Source organism: Fragaria vesca, linkage group LG2, assembly GCF_000184155.1.
Source record: "Fragaria vesca subsp. vesca linkage group LG2, FraVesHawaii_1.0, whole genome shotgun sequence".
Taxonomy (NCBI): domain Eukaryota; kingdom Viridiplantae; phylum Streptophyta; class Magnoliopsida; order Rosales; family Rosaceae; genus Fragaria; species Fragaria vesca.
This window is the reverse complement of record NC_020492.1, coordinates 11749786-11763500: the sequence shown is the minus strand read 5'-3', so window position 1 is coordinate 11763500 and position 13715 is coordinate 11749786. Positions and strand designations below refer to the sequence as shown.

Genomic DNA, 13715 nt, shown 5'->3' with positions numbered 1-13715 from the left:
GCTCCTATTGTTTACCTTGTATACTGTCACACTGATGTTTCATTACCTAGTATATGTTTGAGAGTTTAACAACATACCATGATTACCTCTTAGGACCTGTAAAGAAAACAAAGAAAGAGGAAGACAGTGATCACTCTCTCTCTGAAGGAGATGTAAGTAATGTAGATGAGCAAGAGGTTGAAGAAGAAGAAGAAGATGTGGAGAAAGAAAAAGGCAGCAATTGTAAACAGACCAAGAAACGAAGGTTAGTTTGAATAACATTTTTCCTGTCATGGTGGTGATTTTCATGCATTTGACCTTCTCGTTCTGTATCATCTATTTTATATATTTTTTATTAAACAGGTGAAAAGTTAGTCTTCGATTTGGAAGTCCTAGAGATTTAATAACAAGTTCGTCTTTATTGATTCAGTGGATGGGACTCAAAATTGTTACTATAATCAAACAACAGTTTAGTATCATATTATTTAATTGCTCAGGAGATTGCACTCGTAGAGTTGTTTTGTGATAATTTGAATTTGAGTAGCATATGAATTTAAGTTTCAGATTCTTTACTTGCTTAAAACAAGTTACAGCCTTTTCTGCTGTTTCTGTAATGGATATGTGTGGGTCACATTAGATAGGAATCGGTTCTATATTCATATGATCATCAATGTCTATAGGGTGGTTTTACCCCGGTTTGCAGTTGGCTGGTCTTTTCTCATGTATTATCTTATCAAGTAGGTCTGCCAAAGTGGATAAAGAAGTCAAGAAAAGGGGAGGTGGCTTTACCAAATTATCGAGCCTTTCTCCAGAACTTCAGAAATTCACTGGAGCGTCAGAATTGGCTAGAACAGAGGTATTGCATTATAATCAAATAGTTTTCATGCCATCTTAGGAGAGGAAAAATCATGGATGAAAAGGTGCAAACACTTAACGTAACATGACAACTCATCCCTCTACCAACCTCTTCTTTTCCTGATTAGGTTGTCAAGAGGCTTTGGAATTATATCCGGGAGAACAATTTGCAAGATCCCAATAATAGGAGAGTTATAATATGTGATGAGCTATTCCGCACCCTATTTGATGTCGATTCTATCGATATGTTTCAAATGAACAAAGCTCTGTCCAAGCACATATTGCCTTTAAATCAGGAAGGTATGTAATAGAAACCAGTTTTGATGTTATTATTCTTTGTGTGATTGTATGTTGGAGTTTGTTCTACTATAGCAGTTTCATTTCATTCTAATTATGCTCAGGATTCTAGTTCCTTGTGTCAATTCCTGGCTATTAGTGATCATGTCCAAGACACCTTAACTATAGATTTTCACAGATCATATTCGAGAAGATTAGTCAAATTTTTTTGTTTATTTCAATATATATCCAGCAGATTTATATGAAATTTGGAAGTGAACCTAAAGTGCAATGCTGATATTTTAGACTGAGTTGAGCATTCTTGAACAATGTATTGGGTGCTTTTGTTTTTTTTTTTTTTTTTTTTCAAGAGGGAAGGAATAACGTAATATTGTGCTTTCTCTAGACCATTTGTTGGATGGAACCTGGCATAGATTTACCTATTCCCATACACATTTACTTCATCTCCAACAATCACAATCAACATGAGAACTTGACATGCTCTAGAAGGGAGCATTTATCTGTAGGGGTTGCTCTCAGGTAGTTTATATGTTAAACGAAAAATGTGGTGCCTTTCTGAAGGACACTTCTTACAGGGTTTTACCTGGTCATTGAAGTGTATACCCTGCTATATATTGTGCTGTAAGTGATAGCTTGCTCATTTTTAAATTTACTCAAGTAGTGAATTGTGTCACTTGTGATGCAGCAGCTCTAGAGAACGCTTCACAAACAGAGAAGCAGTCTGAACATGAGCAAGAAGGTAAGATACGTGAATTTGTCTTTAGAACATCAAATCATGCTTGCTTGGTGCTAGCATAATGTTTGCAAACAAGATAGCAAGAAATGAACCAAAGTTTTTCAGTTATCAACTTGTGTTAATAACATAGTATTAGCATCAATTCAACATCCAGATTCGGATGAAGCTGACCACAACGAAAAACGGCAGAAGAATGGAGACTGAAAGTACTTAAAACAAAATGATCTGCAGGTATGACAATGCGGTTCTTTTAATGTCTATGCTCTCACGAGATCATGCTATTTGGTGATATGAATGTCCTCACTTCAAATATAACCTTAATAAATGGAAATCCAATTGATGAGCAAATTAACCTCCACCCCACAATTATTTGGTAATTGTAAATTCACAGAGTTTCATTCTCAGTATCTTATTTTGCTCTGGAGTTCCTTGATGGCACAAAGACGAGCCTATTTTTCCTGCTACCTATTTCTTGATAGGTTAGAGATCATTTAATATGGAGCCTGTAATGGAATGTTTTGTCATACATTTGTCTGCAACATGTTTATCTGCATGTACTTTACCTTCTCTTGTCAATCCTAATATTTTCTTATGTTGTTCTGTTTTTTTTCATGGATAATAGCTCATGACATCGACATAGAAACACTTCTGCTTCTTTGAAAGATATATTTTTTTTTCTTGAGATAGGGTAGTGAAATCTAGTGAATGAAGGTTGTGCATGCAAATTAGGCTGATAAACATGAGGAGCTAGGGATTGGAAAATCCAATTAGAAGTTAATCTCTAGAGCTTAATGAGTCATATTACTCATCATCCCACCCTGTTTCATGTACTGATTCCCCTGAAAATCAAACCGTAAATTCACGTATCCATTTGTCGACATGGTTGTAAATTTATCTTTCCTGGATAGGTGATCTTGTCTGATAGTTGTATTAAGGTTTTACACCTATTCTTATATGTTATCATATAATCATAATTCGCTATTTGGTAAAGGGTGCCATTCACCCGTCCGTTCTGAAGTAAAAAAGAATCCTGAGCAAAGTATCCATTGGTTCTGTCTGCTGAATGCCGCTGGCTAACCATCTTGGCTCTTTCTTTTTAACCAGGCTAACCCGGTTTTATTGCCATTTCTTTCTCCTGAAGGATCTATCAGATAAGAAGAGAATGAGAATCATTTGCGATGAGGTGCTAAGGACTTCGGAAGTTGATACCTTCTTTGGCCTCTAACTCTCAAAGCTTTTAACTGCTTTTGACAGCTTCATCAAAGACAGGAATGAACAGAACGATGCTGAGTTGTAAATACTTTGGGCCCAAAGTGAAAAGGGCATTTTTGGACAACTCAATACCCCTCTCCGTAGCAGTTATAGTCTCTATGTTCTGAACATCTTTCTAAATGAAAGTAGAAATTTTGATGAACTCTGCAGCTCTCATTTGCTCAAGTTTTGAACTCTGATTTTTCAGTGTCATTTATCCTGTTTACTCTTTTTCATTTCAAAAGGTTTTAGCGGCTTAGCATTAAAGCATAATGGTTCTTTACCCTTGTCTTCTTTGTCTTCCGGAGTCAAGAGTATCACCCTTGCTGATTCTATGGGGATTATAACTTGAGCATGTACTGTTTTACCATACCCATGATTTGAGTCCCTCATTCCTGGACCTAACCGAGACAAGAAAACACAACCTGGTTTTGGACTGAATACCAATAAAAGTGATAGCTAATCAGTGAGATGAATTGCATTCTGCATTTTCCTTGGAATAAGCATGAGATAACTGCATCGAGGTCCAGGTAAGCTTTTAAAACATTTGATATAGGAAAGAAACATATCTCCTTGTCTTAAGGGCATGTGAAAGACATGATATTTTCTGCATCATTGACTTGACGACGATATTAAGCTTGTATATCACGTTAATTAGTTATACATGTTTAACCGTTTACACGTGAAAAGATTTTTCAAGCATCTGAATCTAATTTGTGACATTTTCAATAAACAAGAATGAAAGTACATGAACGTTGCACACAAACACAGTACGTACTGCGCATTGTGATATCATAATCTCATTGAATAGTTCACATATTGGACACCCATTAATTAAGCTATGTAATAATATCTGATGACTCTGGGGACACAAATGTATGAAATACAGAGTGAAGGAACTAGGAAGAGAGGCACAACATACAAGTGTAAGCAGATGGTGGTGCGTAACGAAGGCCCCTTCTGGACCCTAAGTGCCGTTCAGTGTATCCTTGATTTCTCGTAAATATTTTTACCATTAAAAGGATAAAAATATGTATATCATTGAAGGGGTTCATGTGTTGTTTTATGTTTACGTATTTTTTACAATAAATTAAATTTTTTATGATAATTTTCACGTTTGATGCTACCTCCCTCATCTCCTCCCCCACCTCGACCACCACCACCGCCTCCTCCCTCACCACCACCTCATAATATCGTAGACGTACATAGTACACAAGCAGTAGTGTTTAAGCGTCTCTTGTACAATATATTGGGAAATTAAATTAAAAATTGACTTGTTAAGTCTTGTTTACGAACTTCATTTACGCGCCAATCAAGTTAAAGCAGTAAGTGTTGAAAATAGCTTGTATTCACAAACTCTAAAAATCCATATACGCTTGATATAACGAAACTTATTCCAAAAAAAAAGAAAAAAAGAAAAGAAATATATATGCATGTAGAGCTAATTCATCGTCTTGTATAATATGTTATGCATCGTGGAAAATATCTTTTTGTTGGCATGGGATCCATATATTGTGTTCCAGCAACTTATTAGTTTGCAAGGAAAGTGGAGCATGAATCCAAAGCAACTTTTAGAATAGTGATTGTTGCAGCAGCAGCAAGCACAGTAGGATTTGTGTACGTGATTGGATATGTTGGAAAGGAAAAGCATGAATCTGATCGTGGTCCAAACTCCAAACTGATTTATGATCCTCGATCATGCAGCTGCAAGCCAAAGGCATGCACTATGTGTGAGCATGAACACGATTAATTGATGACCTTGACATTGTCAAGTGTCTACCTAGTTTCATCGATTATATTTGTCATGCGCATCAACAGAGATCAAACTGCTTAATCAGACATATATAATATGGTATATTGTGAAAAATTAGGGCTCAGTACGTTTTAGTATGAAGACCTAAATTCAATTCAGCCAGAGCTAGCTAAGTTCGTAGCTCTAATCAATAGTCAAAAACATGTTCTTGAAGTACTTCAGATCTACAGTACTCCTCGAGTATCATTGTTTCATAAAGATCGCACTGATGAGGACGTAACAAATTAACAGTGTTCTCCAGTAAGGAATACTTAAAGTTGCAGTTGTGATTTCTTAATCGATCCTAATAGAATCCCAACGTATATATAAACTCCATAGCGAACGGATAGCTTTTCCCTTAATCTCACTCTTTTGAGTCGAAATTCAAAGTGTGAGATCTACACGAAAAGGGGTAAGGAGAAAAAGGAGGATGATGATAATGATGCAGTTGGAGAGGAAAAGACTGATCTGATCGATCGAGCAAGAAGATAGAGGGCCCAGAATAAGTGGAATCCTAGCAAGAACAACAGTGATAATATATGCCATTCAACAACTCCCTCCAAAAGTCGACAAAGACACCAAAACCCTAGATGACAAAAGCAGCTTCATTTGCCTCACAGAAGAAATCGAAAACTCTGTGAAAACTTGGACGTCGGCATTATACATAAAAAGATTCTCATATTATCTTTGAGATATATGCAAGAGGGGGCCAAATGTGGAATGGGGTACAGATCGAATAGAAGCCAAATAAATAGGATACCCAGAACGCAGAAATGCCATGAAAACGAGCTTGTCATCACGTGAAAGATGCGCTTAGGGTTTCGGGGGTGATAAGGACGGTGTCTGTAATTGTGTCTTCTTTGGAAGCCATTGGTGTGTTTTGATTAAAGAAAGAAAGAATGTAAGGTATCGATCTTGTTGTTTGTTCTAGCTAGCTCTTTGATTGATGACCCAAGTTGCTTTGTAAGTATCTATGAAAGTGAGAGGGTATATTGGCTAATGCAATGCACTGAATCTTGCACAAATTTTGAGCTAGCTATACACATCTTGCAAGGTGCATGGTTTTCTTAAATATTGTGTGCCTTTATAAGTAATTAATTATCTTAAGTTTGAGACTCATAATACACATAAGATGTGCGATATTTAAATGAAATAGACAAATAATTATATATATAATCATAAAATGTCATGAGAAAATTCTATGAAGACACTTACACCACCTCATATAGCAAATACAAAATGCAACTTATCATATTGACATACGCGTGTGATCATCTGATTGTGTTTGTCAAATAAACTAGCTGAAAAAGTTAAACTTAGATAACAAATTGGTTTTATCAGTTTAATTCGGTTCGTTTTATTATATTTTTGTGTAGTACTTCAGATTATCAACCTTAATTAGTTTCCTTGATATTCTCTATAATCCACAAATACATATGTAAAAAAAGGGAAGCAAGAAGGGAAGTAAAATGAGTATATGGTAGTAATTCACAAATTTGTAGTTATCAAATTAAATAATAATGCATTAGGTAATGATATGCATGCCTACCTAGCTCTCTATAATCAAATGCACAATATTCCATTTTGTACCGACAGATTCAACATGCTAAATTAGTCAACAAGAGAACTCGATCTCTAGCTTGCTGAAAACGTGCCTCTTCTGGTTTCAACAAACACAATGTAAACGTACCTTTGGGAAGAATCCGCAACTAATTAACACATTTCAAGTAATAAGCTAGCTTGGTCACCTCTTTATTTTCACTGTAAAATCTGAGTTGTGTGCGAGCCAACTTAAGCTCAAAATTAGTGAACTCTGATTTGTCATTGCTGTCATTGTTTTGATATGATACGTACGTATGAGCCACATAGTTGAATGAAAATTTGAGGTTCACCTCTCATATATCTAAGAGTAAGATTCTGAAGCATTTATGGTACCATTTCCATTGCATTACCCTTTGGATGAACCTAAGAGTTATCTTGAATTCTTAGTGCCATACTTATTACTCGTAGGCTTAACTTTTTATTCTTTTATTTTTGAAATGAACACTAAATCGATATTCCTCGATATGTTTTCTCAAGCAGAATCACTGGAAAGGAATCTTAAACTTAGTGTTTTAACGTACAAATTAAAACACTACTTGGGTCTAGTTTCTGTTAATTTATGCATCCAATTGGTTAGAACTTGCAATAATTTATGATTGTTTTTGCAGGTTGCTTTGTTTGATGGCAATGGGTGAAAGTCATGCATATATATATTCTGGTGAGGTCGACAAGTACGAAATTGTTGGGTGGTACAGATGATCCCATTTCTTGGATTCCAGAGAGTACCAACCTTTCAATATTTGAGAATTTGAGATGGATCATATGCTCTTGGTCCTCCTCCATACCACAAATTGGTTGGCTTTCAAGAGGGGTCAAGCTATGTATGCCGCCTCTCAATAATTTTCTACATCTTTCTGTATTATAATCGAGTCTAAATAACTTTGCGTTTCGTTTATCTTTTTTCTTGAATTGATCAAAGACCTGCCTTCAGTTCCATATATGCCATCATTACTTACATTAGAAGCAGGCTAGGCCAGGATTGGGAGAATCTTATGCCTCTTTGACCCATTATAATGTATTCGAGCACACAAAAGAGGTCGATCGGACAACAAACATTTCTAAATGTTTAAAGCATTTTCTTCCTAATGACATCGTTTTCCTTTGTGAACAAGCTTGAAGGATAATGGAGGCTTTCTATAGGGGCAATGCCATTTGAAAAATGTACAGTTGTGTTCAGTTACCAATCAATGAATATTAGTTATCATAAAACAACACGAGTTATTAAAAATTTCATATGAGTTATCAAAAAATGATACGACCACCTTGGTCGAGAGCTAGCAAATCATCTATTTTTGGTCAATATAAGCCGTAATCGTGTCATGTAACATGTAACAACTAACTCAAAAATCTCATCTTGTGCGCAAATTAGAAGAAAAAGGAAGAAAATTAAAGAAGCTCTGATCTCCCCAAAAGATAGCCTTTATGGATGAACACTAAAGTCTAAAACCTAAACCCAAATAAGTTAAACAAATGAGCGAGGGGATGCATGTAACAGAAAGAAACTTAATGGAATGGAATAGAGACACAAAGATTCTTTGATTACAAGCATCCGACAAAGACTAATGGAGATGCGAGAACTTGGAGCCGGATCCTCCAATCCAAGCTTCCTTTGTTTAAAAGCGCTTAGAAAACAAACAATGCAAGTGATTTTGGTGGAGCACAAGAGAGAATAGAGAATAGAGAATATATAGAACAGAGATAGATTCTTCATTTCTATGGAACTCTGCAGGTAAAGAAATGGGGAATCTAATCTAATGGCTGTAACAGTCTGTCTTTTTTTGCTTGAAAGGGGCATCTTCTTCTTCACTCAACATTAGCCCCATATATTTTATCTCTGGCAATATCAAACTCGGCCCCAACAAATTTCCCAAGATTCCTTATCTCCGAGCGTGTTTAGCCACCTTTGCTGAATTGATGGGTCCTTAAACAACCCATCACATGTTCTATAGTAGTCTTCTTCTTCTTTGTCAAGAGCCTCTAATAATTTCATGTGTTCTTCAACGGTTGGATGCAACTGAGAATCTGCACATATATTTTGATTTCTTCAGCACACTTTTACCGCTAATATCTAGACGGCGTTGATGCATTCAAACAACAACGTTACGATGAAAACAAGAAAGCAAAACCTAGCTAGTCGTCTGCGCAGAGCGTCAGGCCTCTTGCACTTTCTCGACCTTTTGAGGATGAAGATCGATCTTGATTTGCTTCCTCACCTCCTCAATGATCGAGATCTCGGTGGTTAGGTCACTAGGGCACACTAGCTTGTTGGTCAAGGGTAGTTTAACCGCAAGGTAATTCGAAATTTAATCTTACCGATATTCAATTGTGTGACATTCAGAATATCTAGCAAATTAATTTTAAGATATCAATTTTGATTGAAATCTACTTCATGGGTCCACATGACTCACTACGGTCGTTATACGTACACTACCGAGATGTACTGGTGTCAACAAACACATGCGCTAAATCACACCTCCCATATAGGTGGTTTATGGTAACAACTCAAGGAGCTGCCCCTTCCACTTCTGGATCATTCACATCACACAACATTATGCTAGTCTAGCCTTCTCTTTTACTTTCCAAAATGCATACAAAACTGTATTCTTATAAAGCATTTAGTAATTAAATCATTCGGGGGTTGACTAAATGTCAGCTAAACATGAGAATTAACATGTGACATATACATATAAGCATGCACATAAAACGTACCAGTAACAACAAGGAGAACAATGAGATAAATTAATGAATTCATTATAACTACCTCCTTATTTCATCGTTGGATATAAATTTAAGACTAGTTGAGCACAACTAATAAGTAAACAATCAACCAAGTATATATGTGACAAAGACTTCTGAGTTGTGACAATCTATTATACTAGATTGTATCACGTAAAAAAAATTGCACTCGAAAATATTTTTTGTGACGACGCTTTCTCCATCTCTATATATAGGGGATAGATTTAGAATTTTCTTACGAAAACTGACATCGTTTTATTAATAGCAATCACTGAGGCGATGGCGACATATTTGACATGCACTTTGGATCTTCACTGATGCTAAGACAATGGATCTTAGTCAAGTAGCTGAAAAACCTTGCTAACTATTCTGGTGCGTATTAACTCAGTCGAATTCAAGCCTCTAACGAAACATACACATGTTTCCAGCCATGCAAGGCACCCTCACAGTCGAAGATTAGTATTTTGAGATATTATCATACATAGTCATTCAATTTTGGGTTTTTAACATTTTGGTTCCCAACATTCTAAAAGTATCACCTTGGTACCTTGTAGTAAATCATCGACATACGTTTAGTACCTCTCTCATTCGAAGTTTCACAAATCCAAAATCTTGATTCAGTCTAACAGCTACGCATAACCTCAGGCTTCACCATCGCAAAACATCGAAACTATTTTTGTAGTTTTAATAAGTAGTTTGTAAATCCCATGTATACATGTATCTACTACCTAGCTAGTAGCACTTAAGTCCATGTATTATTTGTTGTTTCTAGATACCATGATAAATCAATCCCATAATTTGCTCCACCAAGAAAAGATGAAAAAAGTTACAAAAAAAATGATGATTCATGTGAATTTGAAAAGGCTATCAGATTTTCTATAACCTGATATTAATGAAAAAATCTGAAAAAAAATCCAATCAATCACCAAAGAATTAAAAACAACTTAAATTGCTCAATCTGCAATATGCTTTTGTAGATTCTGTGGCAAAAATTAGATAGGAGTATTTATGACTTACTATTTTAGACAGTAAAATTTTTAATTACCGGAGCCAAGCAAAATCCTAGTTAACTCAAAAAAGGTAAAAAATAGAGATAAAATATGCGACATCACGATACAGAAATTTTAAAACAAAGAAAAAAATCGCCGACGCTTTCTTGCCCTGCCCTCCCTCATTGGAATCTTCTTCCTCCTTCCTTCCATTTTATTCCTTTTTTTTCTTTTTCATTTTTTTCCTCTGATTTCCGAAATACCCCAAACTCACTGTATATAGCCCACTCTTGTCTATATAAATACACCTTCTCTATTTCTGATTCTCGTTTTTCACCTCTCAGTTGATTGAATCCCACACACACAAACCCAGAGCACAAACGTAAACAGAGGCGTAGAGATATATCGCAATATCGTAAAACAAAGGATCTAAATCTGTATCTATCTCTGTGTTTTGGAAAAAACAATGGGTTCGGTTCCTCCTGAACTGAGCTTGGATTTCAGACCCAGTTTTGTTCCGAAAACGATCACTGATTTCCTCAAGGAGGTTTCTTTGATCGGAAATGTGACGGAGAGGCTGTCAAAGCTTGACAATTTCGTCAAGCGTTTGGAGGAGGAGATGAGGAAGATCGACGCCTTCAAGCGCGAGCTTCCTCTCTGCATGTTCCTCTTGAATGATGGTTGGTTCTTCTTCGTTTTCTTTTTTTAACGTTCCACCCATTTCTTCTGAACAAAGAAAAGTAATGATTTTTTTGATGGGTTTTGGTTTTTGATTCATGGGTGTTTGGTGAATATGAGATTCATTTCGATTCTGGAGATGGGTTTATGTTTGTTTTTTCTTTTTTCTGTTTTTCTTTTTCAAATGGGTTTTTGGTTTTCATTTGTTGATGAATGGGGTTTTGTTTTGGTGTTGATTGCAGCGATTCAAGCTCTGAAGGAAGATGCAATGCAATGTGCTAAGCCAAATGTTCAACCAGTGTTGGAAGAATTCATACCATTGAAGAAAGATTGTGATAAAAAGACGGGAGAACCCAATAACCATAAGAAAGAAAAAGACTCTAGGGATAAGAAGAATTGGATGAGCTCTGTTCAGCTTTGGAACACCGATAATTATCATCATCCAACTAGTGATTTCCCTTGTGATCGAAAACAAGGTTCTGACATTGATTCTAAGGTGAATAGGACTAAATGGTTGATTGAACTTTGATTCTTAACGAGACAATCTGATGATAAATATTTATGAGTTTCTCTTGTATATGTAAATCATGGCAGAGAAATGAAGCCAGAAATGGGGTTGCAAATGAGGATCCATTTCAGACATGTAGAGATAGGAATGGTGGAAGAGCGTTTGTGCCATTCAAGGCATACCCTGCGTTTTCTGTCCCAGCTGTGAAGGAAGATAAGGAGGATTTGGCAGTTCATGGGTTGTCTCTGCTCACCCCTGGAATCAAGAATCCAAAGGAAGAATCAGCTTCTAGTGGTTCAAGATCCACTTGTGGAAGGGCAGTCTCCTTCTCTGCTGCCAATGTTCAATCCAATATGAGGATTTCGCCGCAGCAGCCAACTTCCCGGAAACAGAGAAGGTGCTGGTCGCCAGAGTTGCATCGGAGGTTTGTCAATGCTTTGCAGCAACTTGGAGGTTCACAAGGTTAGTGAAACTATACTTTAAGTGTTTATGTAAATTAAGGTATAAAAAATGTCTGATTTTTCTAGATTCTAGATACTTAAATTGGAGGAATTTCCACTTTTGTGTTGTTTTTTCGTTTGGTTACTGGTTAGTATCCTGGATTGAATTCTTATGGAACTGTGGATTACTGAATGGTTGGATATGCAGAAGATGGAGGTGTATCATTTGAGTTGCTGTATTTTTCTCTCTGTGGCTACCTAATATATCCATGATTGAACTTGAGGTTCTTGTGTTTAGAGTAATGTTTGTGCTAGGCATCCATATAGGTCCTTTCGTATGTAGATATTAGTATAGATACACTTGTTGCATAACTTATATTCATTTATATCCTAGCCCAATGACAATTTTACTCTCTGCCTGCACTATTCTGATGGATCATTATACTCTCTGTGCTCCCTCATCATGAGTAGTATCTAACTTGAAGTGGCTTTGGATTTTTTGTAGTTGCCACTCCGAAACAAATTAGAGAACTTATGCAGGTCGATGGCCTGACGAATGATGAAGTGAAGAGTCACTTGCAGGTTGGTTTCATATTTCCCCCTTTCTTGGTTCAATTTGATATTGTGAAACACTTACAAAGTAGCAAATTAGAAGTCTTGGATTATTGAGGAACCACATTAATAAATAGTGACTCCTTTTGAATGATAGATGGAATTTATAAAGACTATCATCAGTCTTGACATTGAATATAATGTTGGAAACTGAGCAAATTTTCTTGTCAATGTAGAAATATCGACTTCATACAAGAAGAGTTCCAGCTGCCAAGTCTGCCCCTGCCAATCAATCTGTTGTTGTTTTGGGGGATTTGTGGACGTCCCCAGATCAATATGATCACTCCTCAAAGGCTAATAGTTCTCAGTCTGGTTCACCCCAAGGCCCTCTCCAGTTAGCTGAAAATGGTGGTGATGATGAAGATAGTGATGAGGATGATGCAAAATCTGAAAGTTATAGCTGGAAAGGTCACATCCACAAACCTGGAAAAGATGATGTATAGAGTTTATCAACCATCAATTTTGCAGATATAAATTATACATGGGAGGGAGCTAATGAATATAAAGAGAGAAATAATACATTATACATAAAAAGGGGAAGGATGTTGCATTGAGAGACTAAAACATCGGCTATCAAATTTTGCAGGAGTAGTTTTCCTTCCCTAATGTCCTGAATGTGAGTTTTATTGTCTCTGAAAAATTGGTATAAGTTGTTTCACCGATCCTCAGGTCATGGAAGAAACAATGCCATTTCTCCTACATCTCAAGGCATAATTTTCATGGACTCTATTTGTTTTGAGATGATATCTGAAGTCTATTGGAGGTCTCTTGGATAAGCTTTTGAGCATCAGGTGGAACAAGTCAATCATGCTTTGAGTATTGAAGTCCAAGGAAAGAACAAAGGCAGAATTTTCCCTGCAAGTTCAGAGTTTCCATGGAATTTCTTTATTATGGGTTTTGAAGTCCAAGGAAAGAACAAAGGCAATTTTACCTGCAAGTTCATAGTTTCCATGGAGTTTCTTTGTTTTGGGATATCAAGCCCTTTGTAGCATTTTAGGTTGAACAATTCAATCATGATCTCATATTTGATCTAGATGGACCCCTTGGGGATCTATTTTCCTCGCATATTGTTGAAAAACTGACCCTGCAGCCTGATCATCCCTCTTTACGTTCTAAAGCTCTTTTGTATAATTTTCTTGAGAGGAATGATGAAAATATGGTCTTATTTTGAAAGAGAAAATCAAATGAGATCCTAAATCACATTGTTCAATAAGGACTTTAGTGAACAATGTGATTTAGA

General features: G+C 36.3%; 2 protein-coding genes across 2 annotated transcripts in view; both read left to right on the top strand.

The window, feature by feature from the left end:
• Positions 1-3107, top strand: part of LOC101301921 (upstream activation factor subunit spp27-like) — a 6667-nt gene extending 3560 nt beyond the window's left edge. The window contains exons 4-9 of the mRNA XM_004290263.1: positions 94-244; positions 721-835; positions 963-1134; positions 1817-1870; positions 2022-2098; positions 3009-3107. Coding sequence (XP_004290311.1) covers positions 94-244; positions 721-835; positions 963-1134; positions 1817-1870; positions 2022-2071 — 542 coding nt within the window. The 3' untranslated portion in view covers positions 2072-2098; positions 3009-3107. The remainder of the gene's footprint in view (positions 1-93; positions 245-720; positions 836-962; positions 1135-1816; positions 1871-2021; positions 2099-3008) is intronic.
• A 7458-nt stretch (positions 3108-10565) lies between these two features.
• On the top strand, positions 10566-13488 carry LOC101303079. Its single transcript, XM_004290267.1, has 6 exons — positions 10566-10917; positions 11158-11411; positions 11510-11885; positions 12369-12445; positions 12652-12883; positions 13145-13488. Exons 1-6 carry the CDS (start codon positions 10704-10706, stop codon positions 13249-13251), a joined length of 1260 nt encoding a protein of 419 aa, XP_004290315.1. The 5' UTR covers positions 10566-10703; the 3' UTR covers positions 13252-13488.
• Positions 13489-13715: the final 227 nt, after the last annotated feature.